The sequence below is a fragment of the Rhinolophus sinicus genome, chromosome 3 (assembly GCF_057876585.1).
Source record: "Rhinolophus sinicus isolate RSI-liver-muscle chromosome 3, RSI-T2T, whole genome shotgun sequence".
Lineage (NCBI taxonomy): Eukaryota > Metazoa > Chordata > Mammalia > Chiroptera > Rhinolophidae > Rhinolophus > Rhinolophus sinicus.
Genome location: NC_142503.1, coordinates 137,813,947 through 137,840,657, shown reverse-complemented (window position 1 = coordinate 137,840,657; position 26,711 = coordinate 137,813,947). Strand labels below are relative to the sequence as shown.

The 26,711-nt window shown below is 47.5% G+C and overlaps 1 protein-coding gene across 9 annotated transcripts; it reads left to right on the top strand.

Moving 5' to 3' along the window:
• The first annotated feature begins 14 nt into the window (after positions 1 to 14).
• On the top strand, positions 15 to 25,565 carry RHOV (ras homolog family member V). 9 transcript variants are annotated; one of them, XR_016020847.1, is made up of 9 exons: positions 15 to 193; positions 2,535 to 2,667; positions 3,826 to 3,942; positions 12,536 to 15,620; positions 15,819 to 15,877; positions 16,073 to 16,463; positions 17,448 to 17,510; positions 19,609 to 19,708; positions 21,000 to 25,565. XR_016020847.1 is itself a non-coding variant. In XM_088797148.1 (9 exons), the coding sequence occupies exons 5-9, from the start codon at positions 15,413 to 15,415 to the stop codon at positions 19,653 to 19,655; spliced, it is 768 nt and encodes a 255-aa protein (XP_088653274.1). In that variant the 5' UTR covers positions 15 to 193; positions 2,535 to 2,667; positions 3,826 to 3,942; positions 11,720 to 11,825; positions 12,536 to 15,412; the 3' UTR covers positions 19,656 to 25,565. The 9 variants fall into 9 exon arrangements, 7 of the variants coding, with proteins under 7 accessions (XP_088653274.1, XP_088653275.1, XP_088653273.1 ...); XR_016020848.1 differs by having other exon boundaries at positions 17,448 to 17,515; XM_088797148.1 differs by adding an exon at positions 11,720 to 11,825 and having other exon boundaries at positions 19,609 to 25,565.
• The last annotated feature ends 1,146 nt before the right edge of the window (positions 25,566 to 26,711 follow it).

Here is a 26,711-nt window from a genome sequence, read left to right as displayed (position 1 = left end):
GGGCAGGGGGCGGGGCGGGCCGGGACCCAGTCCTCCTTCGAGGGCCAGAGCCGCAAGGCCGCGGCGGTTCACTGCTTGGGGCGGAGCCCTGGACTCGTCCGGTTGGAGACCAGACGGGTGATGGACAGTCCCTTCGGAACACAGTCCTCTCCTTCCAGGACCCTGCTGCAGTTCCGGGCTTTGACACTAGGAGGTAATCCCGGCTTTCTCAGCCCTTCCGGGACCTGCCCAGCGTCATCCAGCCCCAGCCTCGGAGCCGGTCCTCAGCACCTTTCGTGCCCAGGCTTCCCTCCCTCAGAGGACCGATTGGCCTCCCTGTCCAACTCTGCTCCCACCTTTCCAAACAGCTCGCTGCCCTGGGTCCCCAGGAAATGCTCCCACTCCTCAATCTCGTAGCTGTCTTGATCCTACCTTCGCAAGGCGCGGGCAAGCAGTCCTGGCCTCCCTTCTTTCACATCCAGGGACCCATCAGCTTCCAGAAAGTGGCAGAGCTGGGTGCCCCAGCCAGTGGGAAGCCATGTGCTACCAAACCTGTCTCCAACCTGCTCCGTAGTGGCTCCTCGGTGTGCGGGGAGACAGAAGGGGCAGCTGAGAAGACAGCACAGCTAAGGGGTGCTAGGATACTTACGCTCATTCATTCAACAAATGATGTTGAGCACTTACTCTGTGCCTGGCGTGGGGCTAGGAGCTGGGGTCACAGAGATAAGTACAGCACCGTCCTTGAAGGTCATAATCCAGCAGGGGCGATGGGCCAGTAAATAGATAATTAATGCTAGAAAAGCGATTGATGGATTTGCTCATAAGGTCACCCATTCCACAAGGGGACCCACTCTCTGTGCCAGGCACTGTTCCAGGCTCTGGGGGCACAGCAGAGAGCAAAATGGGCAAAGTCTCTGCCCTCGTGGGGCGTACCCAGTGATTTAGCTACAGCGCTGTGGGAGCTCGGACGAGCTGGGGACAATACCTGCAAAACCTGGCAGGAACAAGGGACAAATGACGTTGGAGGAGGGTGTAGAGTTCTAAGGGGCAGAACTGCGAGGTTCGTGTGCGACTGTGGTTGGATTTCCCTCTTCTACCCACCGAGGCGACCCAGATGGAGTCTATTCCTTTCTGGGGTCCAAGGACTCTACTTTGCTAAAGTGGAAGGCTCTTGGCCAGGGTCACTGCCATCCCTGCTTTAACGGGTAGCCCAAGAGTAACGACTAAGAGTGTCCCCTTTACTCTCAACAGCGTCCAGGTTTGCACGTACATTGTGTGGTCACACTAGTCTTGCCGAACTTCCCTGCCAGGCTCAGACAACTGGACCCTCAGCAGCTCCCACCGAGGGCTCTCTGGGCCTGGAGTGGCCAGGTCCAGGAGGGGGTGACAGGTTACTCAGTCCAAGATAACTTCCAGTCGCTTCCGGGTCTCGCTTACTCCCGCCCGAAACCTGTGGCCGAGAGTGGCTCTCCCCCACCCAGGGGCGCTGCCCGGTAGGCTAGGTCAAGCAGGGAAAGTGCCAGAGTTGGGCGGTAGGCAGGAGATTTCCGCCCTGGAAAAGTGATCCCAGCCCGGGAGCTGCCGTGCTCCGTGCGTAAGGCTCCACCCCAGATCACCTGCATTAGGGAAAACAGGTACAGACAAAGATCCAATAGTCACGAAAAATAACTTTACTGAGGACCGACAATATGCCAAGCACCAAAATAAGTACCTAATATTCATCGTTATTTTATTTTACGCGCACACTGATGCTACGAAGTAGGTACTGCTCTTTTCCCCATGTTGCAAAAGCAGAAACTGAAGTTCAGATGGTGGCGCAATTTGTCCAAAGTCCTGTGACCAGGAAGTAGGGAACCAAGAGGCAGTATTCAAATCCAGTCACACTGTCCATGCCCCCAGTGCAAGCTGAGGGAAGAGGGTTCCTGCTGATTCCTCGGGTATGGACTGTGCAGTTTGTTCCCCCTGCACGGAACAGGTCAGCATGGAGCGAGGGTATGTCAGGGATACAGAGTCCTTCCAGCCACCTTCTTACTGTCCCCAAAACCTTCCTCTTGGGCTCCACTGCTCTCTGGGATTTTTGGGGTGGGACCTAAATGGTCCTTGCTTGCTACAGACTCAGTACATACTCCCTCTTGAGGTGATTACAGCCGTATTCTTCCACATATTCACGCCTCAATCCTTAGGCTGGACTTTGTAATAAGACCAGCCTTCTTATCCCAGTCACTCGCTAGCTGACGCCATGCACATTTGTTGCTCTCAGCTTCAGTTTCCTCATCTACAGAAATAGGTATAATGATACTTACCTAGGAGGTCTGTGTTGAAGAGTAAATGAGGTGATCGAGGAGAAAGCTCACAGCTATAGCATAATGTCTAACATAAAGTATATGCTCAATAAACTCCAAATGTAGCTTGAACCTACAGTCATTCTCAAGTTTTTCAAGTCTACCTCCTCCCTAGACCACAGCTTCCCTCTCAGAACTGCTATGGCTTTTCTTGTGCTGGCCACTGACTGGCACCTAGTTATGCAGTGTGGGCATTTTGGTTTGCTATAACAGAATCTGGTTGCAGAGAATAATCTGAAGATTGCTGAGCACAGAAATCAGAGGTGCCTTCGGGAACTCACAGCTGCAGATACAGATCCACCAGCTTCTACCCCTCAGAATCCATGTGGTAGTTGCCATGAGACAGGTAAGGGCTGACTGCTGGACCAGGGAGAGAGAGGACAGGTGTACGAAAGCAGGTGAATTTGAGGTAGGACTTGAAGTGCATGTATGGTTTCCAAGGGCAAAGAAGGAAAGGCATTAGGCAGGCCTCAAGAAAACCACGAGCAAAGGCCTGCAAACAGTGTGATGTTTGAAGACAAAAAGCTAGAATACTGGGGGAGCAGGACAGTTGAGGAAGTGGGACCAGCTGTGGCCAGATTGTGAAAGCTATTGAATGGGCCCTTGGAAGGCTTTGGTTGGGGATGAGATCATCTGATGTGAGTTCTAGAAAGATGGGTGGTGGCTTTGGTGGAGTCCACATCAGAAAGGTTGAGACCTGAGGCAGAAGCAAAAGAGAAGTGGTGAAGGTTCATCCTGAAGAAAGAGAGAGTAGATTGGGGAGACTCTGGGAAGACATTTCTGAGGAAGGGCCCACTGGACTTACTAAGTCGTAAGTTAGATGTGGGGGGAGGGAGGAGGAAGAGTGCAGGGTAGCTCTTGGGAGACCTGGCAGATGGTGCAGTGATACCATTGTGGGGGTGAAGGAAGGCCTGCATGGGGAGAAAGAGGTGGAGGTCACATGATTGAGCTCCATCCAAACAGTGACACAAGAGGCCACTGCAAGGCATTAACTGGAAGAGACCCAGCACCTGTGGGGCAGTCAATAAGTAATAAATATTTATTAAACAATTCATGAATGAGCTTTCTCATGCTTCAGTTTCTACATTTATCAATGAGAAAACCTACCTGACAGCACTGTGAGTATTACAGGATATTATGTAAATCACTCAGCATTCTGCCTTTACCTAGCAAATGCTCAATACAAGTTAACTATTAGTAGTACTTGTTGACTGAATGAAGACCCAGACCAAAAGGAATGATTTAATTGACTTAAGCAAGTAATTCATTTTTTTTTTAAATAGACTTTCTTTTTCAGAATGGCTTTAGGTTTACAGAAAAAGTAAGAAAATAGTAGAGAGTTTCCATATACCTCACATCCAGTTTCCCATATTGTGATATCTTACATTAGTATGGTACATTTGTTATAATTAGTGAACCAATATTAATATCATGATTGTTAACTAATGTCCATATTTTATTCAGATTTCCTTAGTTTTCACCTAATGCCCTCTTTCTGTTCCAGGATCCCATCTAGGATATCCCCTTCGATTTAGTTGTCGTGTTTCCTTAGGCCTCTCTTGACCATGGCAGTTTTTCAGACTTTCCTTGTTTCCTTGTTTCCTTGAGGACTGCTGGCCAGGTATGTCGTAGGATGTTCTCTATTTGAATTTGTCTGATATCTTTTTTTTTCATGATTAGCTGGGATTATGGGTTTGGGGAAGGTAAAGAACCATTGTCTCAGGGTACATACTATCAACATGACTTATCACTCACTGTTGATGTTGACCTGGACCACCTTGAGGTAGGGTTTGTCAGCTTTCTCCGCCATAAAGTTATTTTTTATACTGTAGTCTTTGGAAAGTAGTCACTACACACAGCCCACACTTAAGGCGTGGGGGTTTATGCTTCTTCTAGGGTAAAGTATAAATCATTTGGCATCCTTCTGCATGGGAGATTTAGGAATTAGTTTTTAAATTTAATTTGTATTTGAATCATCATGATATATACATACATTTTAAAACAGCTACAAGATTTATTAAGGAAACTGAGCAGTTCTTTGCCTCATATCCAGTTAAACTCCATTGGGTCTATTTTTATCTCTCAGTGCTGATCGATGGATATTCCCAGAATGCACCCCGCTCCTCCAGACACTTGGGTATTTAGTCTTGCAGGTTTGCTCCTCTGGACTGGCTTTTCTGATACTCTCACCCCTGCCAGGATCAGGGTGCGTCTTAGGTGCTCCCTGAGTCCCCTGTGCTGATCACCCTGTGTTACAACTGCCTGGTAACTTTTCTTTCTATCTCTCCTCTCCCCTCCTCCCCCTTCTTCCACTTCTCCCTCCCTCCCCCTTCCTCTTCCTCTCTCTCCCTCTCTTTCCTCTTCCCTGTCCCCTCTCCTCCCTCATCCCTCCTCCCCCCCCACAATGGATAGGCCCCCTGAGGGCAGGACAGGTGTCTTGTACACCCCTCTCCTGGGATGGGGCGTGGCACCTTATTGACCCCTGTTGAAATATGTGTATGCTGAAGGAAAGAGGGCCCTCAGCTCACTCATAACACCTCTTCCCAATTCTTTACAAAGGGGTTATAAATCTCTTCTCCTTCCCTGTTGGTTCCCTTCCAGACGCTTCCAAACCTACCTGAATTGGCCTAATTCTCAAAAAGCCTCTTCCCCTCCCTGTTACTGTCATCTCCTCTCTCACTGAGTGAATGTCTAAGCCCCGCCCAATGTCTGTGCAGACCCAGTCTTCCCTCTTTCTTCCCCACCACCTGCTCGGGTTGTAGGCCTAGTGGCCTCAGAGAAGCCACTAGGCAGGAAGGAAAAAGACACTTGTCTGGGTGAGAAATAAAAGCATCTTCAGGTCAGCCAGCAGTCTTCAAAACTAGGGTTCACTCTTTTTTCTTTTTTTTTTTTAAGATTTTATTGGGGAAGGGGAACAGTGTGTATTTCAGGACTTTATTGGGGAACAGTGTGTATTTCCAGGACTCATCAGCTTTAAGTCAAGTTGTTGTCCTTCAATCTTAGTTGTGGAGGGCACAGCTCAGCTCCAACTCCAGTCGCTGGTTCAACCAGCAACCTTGTTGTTAAGAGCACACGCTCTAACCAACTGAGCCATCTGGCCACACACCAGCAGCTCAGCTCAAGTTGTCTTCAGTCTAGTGGTGGAGGGCACAGCTCACTGGCCCATGTGGGAATTGAACCAGCAACCCTGTTGCTCAGAGCTTGCCCTCTAACCAACTGAGCCATCTGGCCACCCTATGGTTTACTCTTCCTTAAGGGTATAGAAGTCTCTCCCATGGGGCACAGGATGTCAAACAGTTTTAAGGAATTGGTGTCCAGAGCCTCAGCTTCACTTGGCTCTTTCCGAAAAGTAACCAGCAGGAGAAGGTGCCTGGGAGCAAAGGCAGGTTCCCTTCTGCCTTCCCTGCTTCTACTCATCAAAAGAAAAGAACACTCACCGACCAGGCTGGTGAAACCAACACCCTGTAGACCATGGTGTATTGCTTCGGGGCCTAAAAATCTGCAGGAAGATCACTGGAATTCAGATGGTATTCCCACAAAGAGAATAAAGACCTGGTAGTAAGTCCTTTGCACATCAAATGGTTTCTAGATCTTTAATTTGAATACAGTTTGAGAACTGATTTTAACTGACTGAAAAAAATCACTAATATTTTTGTCGTGTAATTTGGAAGGGGGTCAAATACTCCAGTAACATTGCTAACCAAACCTCCTTTCATTCTCATCTAATGATTTATATGAACAAGGTTTCTCCGAATTTACATCAATACAAAACAAAAAATATATACGAATAGAATTGATGCTGAACTTTGTCTCAGTCAAGCATTATATCCACAAATACACAAACGATTTGAAAATTAAAACAAAAAAGCTCTGTATCTCATTAAGAGATACATTTCTAATATAATTTTTCTTTTTATGTATAATTATTTTTATCAAAATGTGTAATATATTTATGTTTTGACTAGTTAAATAACAACTATAATGATAATTCAAAAGAAAACAATGTTAAGACTTAGAGAATTTTGCCCCTCATCCTTCCTCCACCCCCGGCCTGGTATAGGTCATCCACTAGTGACAGCCTTGACTGTAAGGAGATGACAGCCTAGGACAGTTAAGTGACACTGATTCTCACCACCCTGCCTGACCCCTGAGAAAGACACACATCCCCTGATTCATGAGGAGGTGGGGAAGTAGGTAGTGAATTCAGATCCTGGGAGGGGTGGAAAAAAAAGATTTAGAGCCTTACAACAAGAAATATAACATTATAATATCCCCCCAAAAAAATGTATATACTAATTACAAATAATTAGGATAAGGTATCAATGAAAACTTTCAAGCATAACACATGTTACAGTAAGATTGAAAGGAAACAGTGAAAGAGAATATAAAGAACATAAAATTTCCAACTGTTAAAGTTTGTCTACATATTTTTTTTGACATGGGTGATGGAGCATATCAAATTGCTTTGGTATTTAGATTCCAATGCATACATTTAAAAGAATGAGGTAATTGTTTTATTTAAACATCAATATTCAATGTATGCTAGAAATGACATCCTTTGAAGCTATTTGGTCTCAAAATGAAAAGTTTTAGTGTTCAGTATAATTTTTTAAGCTTTTAGGGAGTGTTGGCATCTTGATGGGGTGCATGCTTTGTGCCAGCACCACCTCTTCCAGGAGCCCCTCACAGGCTGGCCTTTGTTCTCCCAGCACCACCACCCCATGCAGTTTCACCAGGCCACCCTTTTTTCAGGATGCAGAATCACACTCAGCCAGATGCTGCTGTTGCCCAAGTCACCTGGCCCCCTAAGCTCCTCTCCTTTCCTCAACTGTAAACGGAGCATCTCTAACATTCTGTGATTCTCTGAAAGCCAAACCCTTGTGACAGTCCATTTAGAGACACATGGGGACAGTGCCCAGGAAATAATGGTTTTCAGGGCACTGCCTCAGAGCCAGTAGCTATGCTTCTTAGCTGTCCCTTAGTCTAGGATACATTTCAAATGATGTCTGAGCCAGAGAACCTTTTCTGATCAGTGTGAAGCCCAATAAAATCTAACAACCCGCCCTCATCCTGCCTTCAACCTTGTAGATCATAAGACCCAATACACTGTAAGGACTTGGGAAGTGCCTGGTGAATGAGTGCATGACTTAACATGCTAATGTGCGCTTGCGTGGCTACACTATGTCACACTGCATATGTCTGAATTAAACTTGCCTATATACTCACCCACAATGGCCTCTTGCAGAAACTTTTCAAATTTTTAAAAATTATGAGATTATTGTATTTAAAAACAATAGCAACAACAACAATAAAGTCCAAAATGTTGAAAAAGACCACCAGCACCAATTGATGTGAGGTTGTAGAGCAACTCCTGGAAGTCATTGCTGGTGGGACTGTGAAACGGTACAATGTTTAACAGGCACTTCCTTTATGGCCCAGCAATTCCGTACCAGGAGAACAAAATCACATATCCACACAAAGATTTGTATGGGAATGTTTATAGCCTCTTTATTCATAATAGCACCAAACTGGAAACAACTCAAATGTCCACCACAAGAGAATAAACAAGTAGTGGTACATCCATACAATGGAATACTATTCAGCAATAAAAAGAACAAATTACCCTTATACACAACATGAGTGAATCTTAAAGACGTGCTGAGCTTAAGAAGCCAGACGTAAAAGACTACATAAAGCATAATTCTATTTATTTGAAATCCTAAAACAGGAAAAAATTAAGCTATAGTGACAGAAAAGTTGATTAGTGTTTGCCTGCGACCTGGCATGGGGTGCAGCAGTGACTGAAAAGGAGCAAGAAGGAACTTTTTAGGGGAGATGGAAATGTTTGTATCTTGATTGTGGTGATGACATAGGTGGACATACTGGTCGAAACTCGTTGAACTATACACTTAAAATAGGTGCATCCTATACATAAATGATCTCTCAATAAAGTTGATCACAACACAAAATTTTAAAAAGATCTCTGACCAAATGTCAGAATGATTAGTGTTTATAAGGCAAAAGATAATAAAACATGCACAACTTATGAGCACAACTGAAAAGAGGGTGATGATGTTGGAGTGACAGACCTGGGCTCCACATTCCTGACTCTCTCTTAGCCGTGAGGCCTCAGGCAAGCCACTTAACCTCTATGGAGACTCAGTTTCCTCATCTGTAAAATAAAGATAATAACAATACCAGTATATTAGATTGATGAATAAATGCTAATTTCTTTTTGTGTTCCCTATCCTGGTCACAGAAAACAAAATTCTGAACCTTACTAACCTGGCAAATTTGTATTGTTCATTCTTAGGCAGGGCCTTGACTTCATCTGAAAAAAACTTGTTCTGACCTGGGGGAAGATAATTATAATAATAGTTCACCCTTGCAGAGCACTCTTTATGTGTGGGCACTATTCTAATCTCCACAGCATTCTACGAGGGAAGATACTGTTTTAATCCCATTTTACAGACAAGGTAACTGAGGCCCAAAGAAGACAATAGCTAGTAAGTGGCACGACCTGCATCCCAATCCAGGTGCTTTTTCCCATGCTCTGGACCATCAAGCTAACTCATCTCTTATTGACACAATTGTAATTTGAGATAAAGGAGGGGAAAGGGAATGGATTAGAAATACTAGCTTTATATTAACTTAAATGTGAATAAAAATTAGAACCTTTCATATCAGTACTTTCACAGAAAATAATGAAAGCTGATTTCATGTTGGTTTGGAAAATCCTGCTCTGTTTCTAGTTTCATCTGCTGTGGTCTTTCTGAAGAGCAGCAGGAGCAAAATGAGGTCTAGTTAGTGCGACCAGCCCTCCTTGTTTTAGCACTAGAAGTACTGCCTCCTGGCACGCCCTCAGTCCCGGTCACCCTAGGTCAAACTGTTCCCCGAGGAAATAACCCCAAAGGAAGAGAGAAGCTGTGTGTGACCCGGATCTGGCTCCTGCCTCTCTTTCCAGCTCATTCTCACCACTCCCTACCAGTCCCTCTCACCACTTAGCCAGGCTGAGCTATTTTTAGTTCCAAAGTGGACCAGATTCTCTCTTTCCCCTTCTGAGCCTGATTCCTGCTATTTCTTCAGGTTGTCCCCAAGCCCGCTTTGCTTGGTTCCCACTCATTCCAAATCCAGCCAGACTGAAGAAGTTCAGTAGGTACACACCAGTATGGGCATTCCAGTTGTTAAAATATCCACTTCCCTGAGAGTGCCCCTTCCTGCCACTCCTCTCCAGGGTTCAGCCACGAAAGGGTTAATGTCAGGCACACCAGAGGTGTTCTAAAAAGCAGCGCCAGCACAAGACTAGCAGCTTTCTGAGGTTGTACTAGTTGCTAAATAATTTAAATATCCCTGATTACAACTATGTAAAATGTGAGTTTATATAAGCAATACCAAGAAGAGAATTTGGGGTGATATTATTGATGCTTGCTTACTGGGTCCTCTTTTTGTAAAGTTGCTAATGTTCTTTATGATAATCATCATTATCAAATGTTCTAGAGTTAACCCCAGAGACTTGAATGAACCTCAGTGGTTTCAGGCCCCAGCGTCTGTTCCAGAGGAAGCTTTGGGCCACTGGAGCCAGTGTTGCGGAGAAGCAGTTAAGGATTTGGTTGGGCTCACGCCTTGGCCATTAGGACAAGTGCTTGTGGCATCAGAGAAGGTGGGGCTGCCCACAGGTCGTTTTATCATTTGTCAGACCATACCTCACCATTCATTTATTCATTAATTCCATGTTAGTTAATAAGCTCCTACAGTGGGATGCCACTGGAATGGGGCAGTAAGAGCTGGAAATTGTATAAGACCTTCCCCATCTTCTAACTGCTTGTAGTCTAATTGAGGTATGAGATATGCACACAGGAAACATGGAATGTTCTCATAATTTGTGAAACAGTGAGTTCAGAGAAAGGGGGTTGATGTCCGGCAGAGCACGGTCAAGGAGAACAGGTGAGCCCTGTTTTGTTCACTGCTGTATGCTGAGAACTTTCCACAGTGCTTAGCCCACACTGGGGTCCTGAAGCCCTCACAGAAGGAGCGAATAAATGAGAACACACTAGTCATAATCCTGCCATTCAGAGGTAATTGTTGTCGACATGTTAGTGTATATTCTTTTTTCTAAATATACAACGAATGTTTTTTTAATTTTAATGACTTTCTTCTTTGCAAAAGTAACATGTTCATTGTAGAAAAAGGAGAAAATGCTGAGAAGTGCCATAATACTACTAGCTAACATGTGCTCATTACGTGTCAGGCAGAACAGGCTTCACGCCACGTGGTAATGACACTCACATTTTGGTATATATTCTTCATATATAGGACCCTCTTTTGTTCTCACTGTACACTTGTTTTTTAATATTTGGGCTCAAACTTTTATATAATTCTGTATTATTTAACATTATCTTTTAACATTTCCCCATGTCATTGAAATTCTCTTAAGAATCATTTTCAGTGGCTGTTTATCCCATTCTGGGGAGAGGCGGGACAGGGGCTACTCTGACTGGAGCATGTGGGGTGCCAGGCAGAGACTCTATCTGTGGCTCATAGGGATTCACTGTAGGTTTTTGAATGGAAGGGGGGCAGGATAAATTTGTTGTCCTAGGAAGCTTGGGTGCACTAGCAATGAACAAAACAAAGTCAGGGAGGCAGGTAAGAGGTGATTCTTACAGCAAAGGAAGCCAGAAGGAAGAGGGGAGTCGAGTACTACTTCAAAGAAAGGACTGAGGACCGAGGGGGAAGGAGTCCGAATATATTGTGAACTGTGGAGACTATTCAGGTTCCATTCCTTCCAGCTCATTAGCTTCAGAGAATTGTGCTTCCACTGTCAGAAATAAGGAAGCTAGGAGGCAAGTTCATTTAATAAAAGGAGAGGGGAGTCCTTTTAGATGAACATTTTAGGTAGCAACCCCTGCAAGTATACTGGCCAGGGCTTGAACACAAGATCTGGGCCAAGAAAAAGAGCTTCAAGGGGACAGCTGGTTGGAGAGGAGGTAGAGGGAAATGTAGGGAGAAGCCGAGGCTCAGGCTGGGTCTGGAAGAGGGGGAGGGCAGATCAGAAGCCTAGGAGGCAGCCTGAGCCTTGGGACCAAAGGACGACGTGGAGGGGGTTGGGACAATGGGGCTTGAGGGCTGGCTCCTGTTCCAGGGGGTAGAATGGGGCCGACTCAGCTCCATTCACTGAGTTTGCCAACTCCCTGCCAGGATACAAGCACATCAAGTAGAGAAAAACCTCTGGAAACCCAATTAACTGGAAAGTTCCAAAAGTGTGCAGTCTAATTATTGTAGTATTATTATCGTTAGTATGTTGATAAATAAGTGGGTTTTTCCCGGCTTTACTGTGATATGATGGACAAACAAATTGTTAAATATAAAATCATTTTTCTGGAATCCTTTTTATTTCAAAGCTTTCTGACCTGCCCATGTGAGTCTCTGTGCCAGTTCTGAGCAGCAGGCCTGAGTTGGGGGCCTTGTAGTGGACGATGCAGAGAAAATAGAAAACGACCGCACAAGGTGCATTTCATTCACAAAGAGCCTTTTTGAGTAAACGCTTACTACTGGTGTTCTTTTGTTAAACCCTTTTCAGCAGTATAAAAATCATGGTAGTGGTGTAGGGGTAGATTTTTTTTGGGTTTATTCTTGTTGAGTCAAGGTTTGGCTATACGTATCCCAAAGGATGCAGTCATTTTAAATAAGATAAGGAATGAACAGAAATGCCTAGGAATTTGGCCACACCTGACGGTGGACCTGTGGATTGCTGGCTCTGGGACTGTCTGCCACTTGCGTACTAGCTTCTTTGATCTTAGGACAAGTCCCCTAACTCCTCTGGGTCCCGAAATACTCACCTTTCTCTCTCTTCTCAGCAATCTCACTTGGGTTCTTAAGAGAGAGAGCAAATAAAGCACTTTTATAAGGCTAAAGCCCTGTACAATTGTGTTGGACATTTTGGAAACAAAATGATTCAATGTCAGGGCCACGTTTTAGTTTTTTGGCTTTCTTTTGTTTTCTTGTTGTTTAATAAACTTTATTTTAGAACAGTTTAGATTTACAGAAAAATTGATAAGAATGTTCCCATATACCTCACACCCGAGTTCCGCCATTATAAACATCTTACCTTATATGGTCACAATTAATAAATCAACATTGACACATTATTATTAACTAAAGTTCGTATTTTATTCAGAATTCCTTAGTTTTTACCTTATGTCCTCTTTCTGTTTCAGGAACCCATCCAGCATAAATTACATCCAGTTGTCATGTCTCCACAGACCCCTCTTAACTGTGGCAGTTTTTTAGACTTTCCTTGTTTTTGATGATCTCGACAGTTTTGAAGAATACTGGGCAGGCATTTCATAAAATGTCTTTCAATTGGAACTCTTCTGATGTTTTTCTTATTAGACTGGGGCTCTTGTAAGGAAGACCAGAGGAAAATGCTATTGCATTACATCATATCAAGGGTACCGGCTATCAACTTGACTTATCGATGTTGATCTTGACCTCGATCACCTGATTGAGGGAGTGTTAGGATTCTCCACTGTAAAGATACTTTTTTTTTTCCCCTCTACCATTTGATACTGTCCTCTTAGGAAGGGAGTCACTATGCACAGCCCACAATTAAAGAACTGGGGTTTACACTCCTCTTTGAGGGCAGAGTAGCTACATACATTATTTGGAATTCTTCATGGGAAATTTGTTACGTGTTCAGCTACTTATATCAAAATAAACTTGTGGATATTTATTTTATATTTTGGGCTATAATCTGATACTACTTTATATTTTTGCTCAACTTCTTCCATATTTGACTTTTGGAAGCTCTTTCAGTTGGCTCTTGTGTTCCTATTGTTTTGTTAGCACTTCCTAACTTTCTATGCTACAAAACGCTCCAGGCTCATCTTGTATATTTCCTGTCCCAGTCCTAGAATTGATCATTTCTCCAAGGAGAATGTCAGGGCCAAGTTTAAATCTTAGCAAATGTGTGTCTGGCTGGAAGATGGGACAGATGATTTGCTAGAACTATTAAGACTCTACCCAGCCTTAGGAAGGGACTTTCCCAACAGTAGCAGCCAGAATTGCAAGTCCTTAGCTGAGAAACAGGTGACTCACCAGCTCCCCAGGTTGTCTCCTCCCTCCCCCTCTTGCTGACAAGACTGTCCCTAAACCAGCTCAGACAGAGGGACCTAGGTCAGAAGGTGTCCCCACCCATGGGGCCAGAGAAGAATGGCTCGTGTCAAGCCAAGTCAAGGCTTTTACCCATGTGCAGCAGACACCGCCTTCCATTTGTGTATTATTTATACGCCTCCTACCTGCAGAAAGAAACAGGATTACCTTCATATTTATAGCTACAATTATTAAAATTTGGGTAAGAGGACAAGAGCACTGTAAAAGTGTGTGTGTGTGTGTAGTAATTTTGTCCAGACACCTGGTCTGAGGCAACTTCCCTAGGTTGCCTGAACAGATATCTAGCACCAGAAAGGCTTTCAGAAATAAACACACTTCACCTGTCATTTTATAGCGCTGAGGTAGATCAAGTGATTTCTCAGGAGTCATACAGCTAATGAGCTGAAGGACAAGAAATACTGGGACAGGTCTCTTGATGTCCAGGTCTTTTCAGATCCCCATTCTTGACTCCTATTCCCTGTGGAGGACAAAAAGAACAGCCTTCAAGACCTTCTGTGGGATACAATGGCAAAATTATACTTTGGGGCCTCTTTCACTTGCTAGGTGGATAAACATGTGGATGTGGCCGAGAAGTCTTTGGGAGGGACTATAATTAGGGATTATTAGTATCCCCAGATGTTTGGACATAGGGGATGTAGGATGTAGACATGGGATATAGAAGTGAATACTAGGGATCCCACCATTTCTCCATAGTCAAGATTTTGATGGTTAAATCAGCAACTTTCTGTTGTCCTCAACTTTTGACTTAAAAAAAAAAGTAGAAAAAGAAATCAAGGATCCTGAGACTTTTCCCAAGAGATTCAGAGATTTGGATTGGTGGATTTTTATACTATCAACTATTTGAGAAATAGGATTATCTTTTTTCTTTAATATTTATTGCTCTCTCCCCCTCACAACACTCTTCCTGCAACAACTCCTGAATGGCATGTTTTCAGTGATCTTTGCATACGCTGAGATGAAAGACTGCCTTGGAGTTCAGAGAGAGGATTCTGGGCCTGCTGTCATTTGGTGGTGTGGTTGCAATAAAGAGAAGAAATTAGCATCAGGCTACTCCTCACTTGCTCTCTTGGTGACCTTCCTAGGGCTACCTTCCATATCTTGTCTCAGTCTGTAAACTCCTTGAGGGCAAGGACAGTGGGTGGCCCAGAGCAGCACCAACAAATAGGTAATTAACCATGTGTTTTTGATGATGATGACATTAGGGGCTTTGGGGACTGAGAATATTCAAATGAAGAATTGCCCCTGAAGGTCCTCCCCAGCACCCGGAGTTTCTTTAGCGGAGCAGAGGGAAGGTGTTTAAAGCTTGCCTTCAGGCTGAGTGTAGAGGAAGCTCTTCCGTGGAAGGGAGTCCAATACATTCCTGACTGTTGTGTTCACGCTTGAGTTTATCTTCTGCCTCTTCATGATCTGTATATTTTAAAAAACCATTCTTTAATTAATAAAATTATTATCCAGACTTTAATTCATACAAACATATGTCCAGTTTTTTGTGTTAATTTAAACACAGGTTTAATTTGAACATGTCGCGATTGTTATGTGTGCCCAACTTGTTTCTTCCTCCTAATAATAAGTCCTCGATATCTTTCTCCACCAAGATACCTAGATCTGCCTCATTTTGGCGATTCTTTGTCCTTGTACCTCTGAGCGTCAGTCGTCTGCCTGCCTCTTTTCCTCAGGCTGTTTGAGATTGCCTGGCCTCGTGCTTTGGGTGCGCTGTTAGGGGAGGTCCCGAAGGAGGCCTGGCGGGTGGGCGGATCCCGGCCGCTTGGGATATGCAGATGAGGTGGGCGGGGCCCACATAAACCTGCGGGTAGCGGCGGACCAATGCGCCTGGCCTTGGCGAACTCAGTCAGAGGCAGCCAGCAGAACCTGCTTCTCCGAGCTCAGCGGAGCCTGGTCCCGGGCTGTCCCCGGAGCGGGCCATGCCCCCGCGGGAGCTGAGCGAGGTGGAGTCGTCCCCGCTCCGAGCCCCGACCCCTCCCCCGCGGCGGGGCAGCGCGCCCCCGGAGCTGGGCATCAAGTGCGTGCTGGTGGGCGACGGCGCGGTGGGCAAGAGCAGCCTCATCGTCAGCTACACCTGCAATGGGTACCCCGCGCGCTACCGGCCCACGGCGTTGGACACCTTCTCCGGTACGTTCAACTGCCCCGGCGGTCGCGTGGCTGGGGGTGGGGGTTGTGCCCCCGAGGGTTGGGGCCCGCGCGCAGGTTGGAGAGCTTGGAAGCCCCCCGCGAGGGAGGCGGGTGCAGGCCCCGAGGTGGCGCTAGTGAGGCCTGGTGGGCCCCTGGACGCTCTCCTAAATCAGACTATCCCCCGCTCGGCCCCTACAGTGCAAGTCCTGGTGGATGGAGCCCCCGTGCGCATTGAGCTCTGGGACACGGCGGGACAGGTGAGAAGCTGGGAGCGGCCTCTACTGGTCTGGAGGGAGGTGGGCTGGAGGCCGGGAGGACCCCAGATGGATCAGGAATGGGGAAGGCCTTGGGCCCTTGCTTATGAGTCTCAGGTCTCCAACCCCAAGTCCCAAGCGAATTCCTGCTCCCTGTGACGGAATAATCCTACTAATGACCTCGCCTTCCCATCCCAGGAAGACTTTGACCGCCTTCGCTCCCTCTGCTACCCCGATACCGACGTCTTCCTGGCCTGCTTCAGCGTGGTGCAGCCCAGCTCCTTCCAAAACATCACAGAGAAATGGCTGCCCGAGATCCGTACTCACAACCCCCAGGCGCCCGTGCTGCTGGTGGGCACCCAGGCAGACCTGAGGGATGATGTCAATGTACTGATTCAGCTGGACCAGGGGGGCCGGGAGGGCCCTGTGCCCCAACCCCAGGCTCAGGGTCTGGCCGAGAAGATCCGAGCCTGCTGCTACCTCGAGTGCTCTGCCTTGACGCAGAAGAACTTGAAGGAGGTGTTTGACTCGGCCATTCTCAGTGCCATTGAACACAAAGCTCGTCTGGAGAAGAAATTGAACGCCAAAGGTGTGCGCACCCTCTCTCGCTGCCGCTGGAAGAAGTTCTTCTGCTTTGTTTGAACAACTATGGCAGAGTAGAGAGCAGTAGGCATAAAGCCACAGACATCTGGAACCTTGGGTAGGGGGCCTTCGAGGGGGCTACTGGCAGGGCCAGGCCACCCCATGAGACTCAGTTCCATTCTGAACACTGTGGGGACACAGGCCTCTAACTGCCCACTCATATGCCACAGTGAGCTTAGGGCCTGGAGGAGGGAAAGCTGGCTTAGATTTCTGTGGTCAAGGCTTACAGAGAAATCCCAGCACTTTGATTTTCATGGTATGGTCCTAAAAGTGTCAGCCACTTCCAAGTATTTGGGATCCAATTCCCAGTTTCTTATCACGGGCCCTCAGGTCAGTCTGGCTGAATTAGGAGCTCTTGTGGCACAGGAGTGACAACGAGTCCAGGGAATAGCTGGGTATCTTGGAGGGCTGGAAAGTGTCCAGCCAGTTTGAAGAGAAGTTTTGGATGGACTGGGTAAGACAAGAGTCAGTGAAACGTTGAGAGAGAGCAGAAAGTGAGGACTTGGAGCCTTTGGACAGGAGGCAGGCTGGGGAGCAGGAGGCAGATCACGAAGCTGGGTCTGGAAGGAGGAAGGGCAAGGAGAAAGAGAGCAGAGAAGTGGGGCAGCTGAGGAGCAAAACTGACACCTGGACTGCCCTTAACCCCCAAGGCCAGGGAGGGCGGTGCTGGTTCCTGGGAAGAACTGGGTCTCACGGCTCCCTAAGCACTGCCCAAACTGGCTGGGCCAGGAGTGGGGCAGGAAGTGAGAGGCAAGGCCCACTGAGAGGAGGGGGAGGAGCTGCAAACTAGAGCCTGAATGAAGGAAGAAGGGGCTGGGGGGGTGGGGGTCACCTCTCTCTCCATGGTCACAGCCTATAGAAGGTAGGGCAGTGCAGAGTCTGCAAATAAAGCCTTAAGTTTCTGAAGCTGCTGTCTTTGTGTCATTTCCAGGAGCCGTCAGCCCATTGCTCTCTCATAGCCCTCCTCAAGGCCCAACAGTGTGGATAAAGACAGGTTGGGTACGAAGGACTGAGGCTAGATTGAAGGGTGGGGGCTGGACTAGATGGGACAGTGTGATGGGAACTGGACTGGAGGGGGTGGGTTTGGGGCTCCCCTCTTGGGACTTAGCTGGTTCCCAGGAGAGGTAGCGTGGGAAGCAGCCTGGAAACGGGTTTCCCCAGGTGTCAGCGCCAGAGCTGCTTTCCCATGACCTCACCGGGCGGGTGGTGCCCCTCCCCTTTCCCCCTCCTTTCTACAGCACCTTGTGCATGCTGAGGCTCTGGGGCAATCCTGAGCCTTTTAACCTTCCTTCTCTGATCCTTCTAACAGTCCTCAGGGCCCAGGGTCTCGGGTTGGGGGCCCCCTGTTTCAGAGCCTGAGCATGAGGGGACCCTCATACAGCCTAAACTTTAACCATTGGCCAAATTCTTGTACTTGGGTTGGTTGGACCCAGTCTTCGGCTTTGGCACTCAAAGTTCACATAAGGACCTAGTGATGGCCCAGGTGCCAGTTGTCAACAATTTAAACAGAAGTTTTGTCCCAGATATCCTATGGGAGTGAGGGTTCATTGGGCGAGGGCTTTGAGAAGAGCAGAAATCTAGAGAACATTCCCTGGAATTGGAGCTGGAAGGAATTTTAGAGGGAACCTTGGGGGAAACACTTTGTTTTACCCAGAAGGAAAGTGAGCCCCAGAGAAAAAAAGGTAGTATCTCAAGTGAATTATTACCAAGTGGCTGTTAGAGCTCTTTGCAAACTCTTAGAGTTGGGTACATGGGTGTTATTTCTGTGGAGAGATATTTCTAAGGCACACTTGGGACACCTGCTAGGCAGCTGCTGGCCCAGGTTAGCACTCACCCTGTCTCAACCCAGCTCCCTCTGTAGGAAGTTATAGCTGTGTGTGTGAGAGAGAAAGAGCATGGCTGAGGGACAGAAATCCCAGCCAAGTGAAACCTCAGATAATCCCCAAGTTTAGTTTTAATCAAGACTGTCCGACTCCTGCCCCACCAGGGCCCATCCCCCAGAGCTCCAGCCACCTCATCTCCCTTTGTCCCCTGGCCCCCCAGGTGGAGGTGCTGAACTGCACCATTGCAGCCAAGTCCTGAGGGGTCCCCCATCCTGGCTCCATGACCTGCTGTTACCTCAACCCCGACGGACACACCCCACTCTGGGGCAGCGACTGGGGTTCAAGTTTAGGTTCTGACATCAACCATGACCTTAGGCAAATGTTTTCCCTTCTCTGTGCCTCACTTTCCTCATATGCAAAATGAAAGACTCAGGACTCTGGATTAGAGGTTTTCAAAGTGCTCCAAGGGACCCTAAAGGTGCTATGGGCTGGGGAAGGAAGCCTAATCTGCCACCCCTTCCGAACTTCCTCCCTTATTCTCTGATAGCTTCTCCATGTCACTATGTCTCCTCTCCTGTAGGGTCACTGCCTGGTTAGCACTTCTGTCACCCTACGTCCCTGCCACTGCCTCCGCCACTCATCCCTCCAGTGCTGCTGACTTCCCTCTGGCGCCTCCCCACTCATGACCATTACCAGTTCTCATTGCCAGCAATGAACTCCTTCTCAAATCTGACACCAACCTGGACCAGCCCAGCCCAGCCCAGTGATCCCCACTCCCTGATCCCCAATTGTTTCTTGACTTCTGACTCGAAGTCTTTACTTTTGTCAAATCATCTAGTTTAGAAAGTGCTCCAGGGGTGGCCGGTTAGCTCCGTGGGTTAGAGCAAGGTTCTCTTAACAACAAGGTTGCCGGTTCGATTCCCACATGGGCCACTGTGAGCTGCGCCCTCCACAGCTAGATTGAAACAACTACTTGACTTGGAGCTGATGGGTCCTGGAAAAACACATTTAAAATAAGTTTAAAAAAAAAGAAAGAAGAAAAAAAAACAAAGGGCTCCCTATGCCATGCCCTGTTTCCCCTCTAACCATCTTCTAGTACTCCCCTTCTCCAGGAAGTGTCTCTTGTATTAGGGTCCGCACTGCTCTCTTGGCACATGGGACACTCCAAATTTGGTCACTCGCTGAGGCTGAATCTCCCCCGCTAAACAGAGAGAGAGAGAGAGAGAGAGAGAGAGAGAGAGACTCATTCATGCCTCTGTGCTCTCACAGGGTCTGGGGCTCAATGTTTGCTGCTAACCCTGAAGTGCTTAAGATAAAAAGCCAACCAGTGAGCCACGGAGGGGACCCTGAGGATCAAGTTCAGCTCCAGGTTTGTGTGACTGAAGCCTAGAGACAGGCCGAAGAGCAATGGCTTGCTGGAAAGGCCCTATGAGGTGCGGGGCTCAAGCTGTGCAGGACCAGAGGGTCCAAACCCACCAGCTTGCTCTGCTTCTCTCTCTCTCTCTCTCTCTCTCTCTCTCTCTCTCTCTCTCTCTCTCTCTCTCCCTCTCTCTCTCTCCTTTTCTGGGACTTTTTTTTTTTTTAAATCTCTATCACTTTTTCCTTTGCCTCTTTTTCCCTGCTTTCTCCATTCTTGAATCTAAATTTAAAGGAATATTGATTATATTAACTGGATAAAATTGTATGTTTCTTACATACTCATATGCATGTATACTCGTACGTATGTCCTTATCGTATGTTTTTAATGTCTGTGTAATCAACCCTTAGTTGATTTTTTAAAAGTCTGTTTTATTTTTCTCCATAACAAGTACTCAGAAAAATTGGAAAATCCAAAGAATTAGAAGATTAAAAATGTATTAATAGTCTTAACTCCCAAAGATAATAATAGCATTTTGATATACTTCCTTCCAGTCTTGTATGCATATTTTTGCAATTTTTGTGATCATGTTGTATATACAACTTTGTATTTTTTGTGTTTTTTTTTTTCATTTAAAGTGGCAACAGTGTTTTTTCATGTTATTAATAAGCTCTGACCAGAGGTTATAACCATACTGTATGTTTGCTTACTATGTCACCCTGAATGCCATAATTTCTTCAACTAGATCCCCATTTGGGAATATTTAGGTTGTTTAACTTTTTTTCTATTATATGAAACTACATCAACAGTTGAGTATTTTTTCCACCATGGGTGACCACATACAGAAAAGAAGTTCACCTTTGGCTTAGAGAGTGGGCCCCAATGCAACCAATCCCAAGTTACTTTTAGAGGGAGCTTGGGTTTCTGTGTATGTGCGACTGGAGGGGGAGGAGCTCTTTCTGTCGGAGCATGACTAGCAGCTTGTGGGTGTTCAATAACTACGAAATGATGACTAGGTGTGTATACATTACACATTTGTGTTCATGTACATTTCTCTGTGTCCCTGTTTTTGCTCTTATGTATTTAAAGTGGGTATTGTCTTTGTGCAAAACTCTGAATAATTCCATATATGTGCAAGTCTGTGTATCTATGTCTATAAATGTGGGTGTCTATCTTTATGAAAGATGTATATATGTGTGTGTCCATATGTGTATGTTTATATATCCAGACGTCTGTCCTGAGCAGTGTGTATTACATATAATCCTATGTTTGTTTGTTTGTTTGTTTGTTTTCTTTTAAAAAGATTTTGTTAAAGGTCTTTATAGAACAACATCCAGACTCCAGATGCAGCTGCCAAGGAGACCCTGGTATGCTGGGTACTGGCTGGGTCATGGCAGGCGGCTCTGGCTTCCCCCCCTTCTGTTCTGAAAAGGGGGTGGTGGGCAGCATCTCGTCTTTGGGTTCCACAATGCTCACATGGTCAGGCAGGGGCTTCTTAGGGCCAATCTTACCACTTGGCTCCCAAGGATGCATGACCTTCACTTTGATGCCCAGCACACCCTGCCTGTCTGGGTGTGTATGTTGCTCTCTGTGCCTGTGTGCACACATCTAGGTTGGGCTTAGTTTCTTAGTGGCCATGTGGCTATGTGTCTGTGTCTGCCTTGGCTTCATTCTGTGTGGACGTCTTTCTCCCTGTGCATCTCGTGCTGGGTGTGCGCGCTGGGCCTGGGCTGGTGTGTGATGTTGTGTGCACACCTGAAGGAGCCTGCTTGCTTACCTCCTGGGAGTAGAATGGTGCCCAGGGCAGAGGTGACGCACTCTCCCCTAGCTCCCCATTCTCCTGGGAACCAGCTTGGGAGAATGAGTGAGACCGAGAGCAGAGAGAAGACTGCGTCAGGAGCACCAGCCCCTTTTGCAACCAGCCCAGGCCCCAGGCGTTAATCTCCGCTTTCACAGGTCAGACCTGCCCACTGTGCCTGGCTGCCAGGAACCCTGGCTCCCAGCACCCAGCGCGGCTGTGCTGTCAGCGCCCTCCTTGGACCTGGGCCAGATCCTCCGGTGAGCAGAACTCAGCCAGCTGAGAGGACACATTAGTCATGCTGTGGTAAGAGCAGGGAGTGACTTCCTGGTTCTGGGCAACGCTAGCTGTCCCAGGGAGCTATTGCTTTTTGTCCCTGTATGCAGCAGTGCTTGGGCAGCCTTTTCTACTCCTATATCATTTTCCATTCTTACAACTGAACTTCAAAATAGCCCGATGGCTCTGACTCGCTCCAATTTGCAGATGAGGAGACTGAAGCACAGAGCCACACTACTAAAATAAGGCAGAGCTGGGCCTTGGGCCTGGGTTTCCTGACTCTGGGCCCAGCCCTCTTTCTAGTGTGCCATCTAGGGGGTTGTGTCTCCCTAGAAATGGTTCTCTTAGAGGGCAGGGCTGGGAGGCATGGTTTATGGGACAGATTACGTTGTCGTAGGCCAGGGAGTGGGGCAAAGGGAGACCGGGCTGGAGGTGACATGTGAGGAGAGGTGCCAGCACTGAACCAAGCCTGCCTCCCTAGTGGAATGTTTCCAAGGCTTTCTCCACCAAACATAGGATTTGTCCCATAACGAGGATGACCATAAAATGCATTGTCAGACTCGGGATAGTTTGGAGATTGAATGGAAGCTGTATTCATACCCTGGGTTTGTGGTCACGCTTCTCATTACTGCTTTGGAAGGCAGAGCCAGTCATTGTCATCAGCTCCATGGCCTCCTTGACCTTCACCGGCGCCAATCTGCCTCTCTCCCCAGGTGTCCTGAGGGCTCCTTGGCCCTGTGGCAGTGAGGGGCAACAGGGGAAACTTTGGGCCCAGTTTGGGCATAGGGGTTCCCTGGGGCCACTTGAAGCTAGAAGAAAAGCACACAGCACAGACCTCCCTCCAGGACGCCTGACCTATGATGGCTTCCTCCCTCAGACCTGTATTCTCTGTGGCTATCATCCCCTGTCTCTGCCCATCTTCCATCCCTGCCCAGTAGTACCCTGCACCAGTGGGGAGCAAGCAAAGCCTGTCCCCAGAGGTCTCGCTCCAGGGACGGCGAGATCACTCTCCTGAAGAGACAAGGGACCCTTGATTCCTGGGGCTGTGTGCATTTCGCTACCCATGGCACCCCCGACCCCAGCCCAATAGGCCACGTGCTCTGCTGACCACCCCATCTCCCGCAGGCTTCCTGTTCCAACCCCACCCCTGACTTGCTGGCTGGGTGACTTTGGGTAAATTACTGCCTTCCTCCTTGTCTGAGTTTCTCCCAGTTGTGAAGTGGGGCTAATACTCTCTGCCCCTCCCTGGCTCCCAGGGGACCTGCAGGGATAAGCAAGATAATAGCGGGGAACTGATTTACAGGAAGCTATCAAGAGCCAAGTAAGAGGTATCAGTGCTGGCCTGTGTTTACATGGGTGTGGATCTTGGGTTCCCAGCCTCCTGGGGCTTGGGACCAGCCCTGACAGCTTCTTGGCCTGGTTCTCGGCTCCTTTGTCCCACTTCCAAAGAAAGGATAGAAACCAAAGCCAGGAGTCTAGTCGTCTGGAGATGAGACATCAGAGCAAAAAGTTTGGGGCTCAGGAACACTGGCCTCCTTGCCTAGTTCTGTCGCCAACCACTGGCTGTGTGACCTTGGGCCAGTCACTGCCCCTCAACGACTTGGCTCTGATAGCCTCCCCCAGCTATACACGCAGGGAGCCCTACAGCCTGTAACCAGAGGTTAACATCATAGTTTTGGGGTAGGATCTTGTCATCTAGTCCAAGTCCTTTATTTTTCCTAAACACTATGGGCCCCCTCTTGGGGGCCACAGACTAACCCTGGTCGGCCTAATTAACCCAAGGTCATAAACTGATTGCAAAGGGGATCATACAGGAGAGGGTAAGTGGTCAGAGAAAATCTACTGGGAAGAAAACCCCAAGTGAGTTAGTGGGTCGACAATGTAATCTTGTATCATGTGTTTGGTTGCCCCTTGTACCTCTCCCTCCACGCCTAAAAGCCTGCACAGGCCTGTCCTCAGCCCACAGCTGTCCTTGGTGAGGGCCCTGGGTCTTCTTCCCTTCCCCGCTGCACCTGCTACAGCCTCCACCCCAACTCCCTCCCTGCCCCAGAGGTTTCCACCAGGCTCCTCTGCAGCCACTGCCCTCTCAAGGATGCTTGATGGTCAGCCGCCCATCATCCCCAATTTCCTCCTTCCTGACCCTGGTAGACTTTGAAGCACCTTGCCTTTGAACTTCCCTCTTCCTGGGTCTCCTGCGCTCCTCTGATTTTTCCTCTTCTGCTTTCCCTTCCTCCAAGAAGAGGCTCTGTCCTCACTTTCTGTTCTCTCCTTTCTAGGCCTGCTCTGCTTCTCTCTCATAGTGATCTCCCCAGCCTTCCGTTTCACACTTACATGGCTTACTCCCAAATCCATCCTCTCCACAAAGCCCAGAATCCTCACCTCTAGCGTGTTCAGGCCTTGTCAGGTTGCACTGCAGCCTGAACCCTCAGAGCTAACTGTATGGCCCAAGGACTACAAGACTCATGTTTTTGCCTTCTTCCTGGCCTTATTTTATGTTCCTTCTTGCTTTTTTTTTTCATCTTGTTCCTATTTTATACTCATGTTATGTCATCATTTATAGTCGCTTTTAAGCTGCCTTTAAATCCTCCCCCAGTAAGGCAAGGCATAAGCAAACAAAAAATAAGAACCCAACAATAAAATCAATAAAACTGGTGTTCATCTGGTACCTGGTGCCTCTCACCTTCTATCTGGTTTTCCAGAAGCCGCCCCTCCTCCACCTGGTCCTATTTCTGTTGGTGGCACTACCTCCCCTTCAGGACAGAAAACCTGGAGGTTCCACTGACTCAGGTTGTCCCTCTGCATAATCCAGTCACCAAGTCTTGGAGCTTCTCCTTTCTTTCCCCAGATCTCCAGAAGTTCCCTCTTCTTTTCCATCCCCACTGTATCTATCCCATCTCAGAGCTTCATGGTCTGATTACTTGCTTCTTTCTGAAATATATCTGAATACTTGTTGTGGGGACAGAGTCCCAGAGAGCAGTTTCCAGGCTCTCGGCCTCACGTGGAAAGGTGCTGGCTCGGGTAGTAGACGGCCATCAGCTGTGACTAGTTGGCCATCAGCTGTTACGGGTTAGCCATTAGCCACTGATATAACTGCTGTGGCTGAGTTAGCAAGCGCAGATTGTGGATTGCAGATTGTAGAGGCGCGGATTGCAGTTAGCAAGTGGGGTCAGTGGCAGAGAAGCAACAGCAGAAGCGGACATATGGCTCCTGCTTCCTGTGTCTCCAACCCAGCCACCAGTGAGAATATAGCGGTATGACTCCCCTATCTGTGGCCCCATGGGTGTTCCTTTTTGGACTCACCATATTCTGTGTTCTTGTGCGGGGAGCGGGACCAGAGACCCCGCATGACACCCTGCATGACACTTGTTCAAAAGTTAACTTTTTCTTATTACGAAAGCAATAGATATTCATTGCAGAAAATTTAGAAAATGCAGGTTGACCAAAAGAAGAAAACAAAAACCACCTGTGGTTTCATCATAAGAGATAACATGTGGCCATTTGAGTAAATATCTTTTTTCAGTTTTGTTTTGAAATATGCAGCCTTTTTTTGTGTGTGTGCCACAGCAAGGGGCCTCTAAATTTCTTTCCCAGTTTATTATTTTCTTGGTCATCCTGGTTCTGGGCTCCATTTATAGAAACCCCAGGAGCCACTGCAGGCGGGAGGACAGGCAAACTCTCAGAGAGTCTGTGGAAGAGTTTAGGCCGCCCCATGCGGAAGCTGGGCTTGGGGGCCTGGGGCTTCCCGGTGGCACTATTGATGACAACCACTCCCAGGGGGAGCTGAACAGTGCCTTCCCAGGCTGTCATCTAGCTGTGGTTGGGTGGGGAAGGGAGTGGCCTTGTGCAATAGGGCAAACCACGCCTTGTTCAGGGCTGTTTGTTTAAGTGGGCAGGGATGGGTTTGGGAGAAACAATGCCGTTTTTGTCAGTGTTTATTTGAATTGTTAGGACAAATACGTTTTGGAGAAAACTCCTCAATATAGGGAAAGCAGGATGGGTTATAAGGGGTGCGATGATGGGAATCCCAAAGCTGAAAGCCTGAGAGCAGCAGGCTGGGCTGGGGCCGTGGACGGGTTAGTGCCTGCCTAGCACAAGTGGACTGAACTTGGCAGGCATGTTGGTCCTGGATTGCCAGTCCCTCAAATTTTCACAAGAAGCTAGAAATGTGGATTTTCTAAATTTCCTGACTCTTTAAATGTTGGTAACAAACTAAAGAAACCACTGTTTGGGTCAAAGTATGATTGCAGGCTGCCAGGTACAACCTTTCAACTAGCCTTTACTATAAAACCTACTATGTGCTTCACATAGGTTACCCTGCCTTATTTACTGGGCGTGGCTTCCTCCCTCTTTCCCTCCCCCTGTGGTGCGACCTCTAGTGATATGGCCTGCTTACCTGTCCATTCCTTAAAGCTGAGTTGGATCACCCCTTCCCCTGCTCAAATCCCCAAGTGCCCACCAATCTGTCCTCCACCCACCAACCTCCCAGCTTTCACTCTCAATGCTTGAGCCAAACAGCAGCTTGCTGGTCCCCAAACAAAACAAGGCCCATGATCTCCAGTGCCTAGCTTTTGTTCACTATGATTTTGTTATGCTTGGAACACCCACACCCACCTGCTCATCTCACTTTATATCTCCTCCGTGACGCCATTTCTCAACCTCCTTCTTAATCTCCATGGCTTGACCAGCCTCTGTTTTCTTCAACAGCCATTTGTCAGATACCTCATATGGACAAGCATGAGGGATGCTGAGATAACTAAGGCCCCATCTCCGCCCTGCGGAGCCTCAGCCACATAAGGGCAGACATACACCATGTGGGCCATTTGCACACTGATGAGCTGTGTACAGCATGACAGAATAGGGAAGCAGGGAAGGCATTTTTGAGCTGGATCCTGGGGTAAGTAGTTTTCCAGGGGCAAAGAGGCATTTGAGATAGAGAAAACT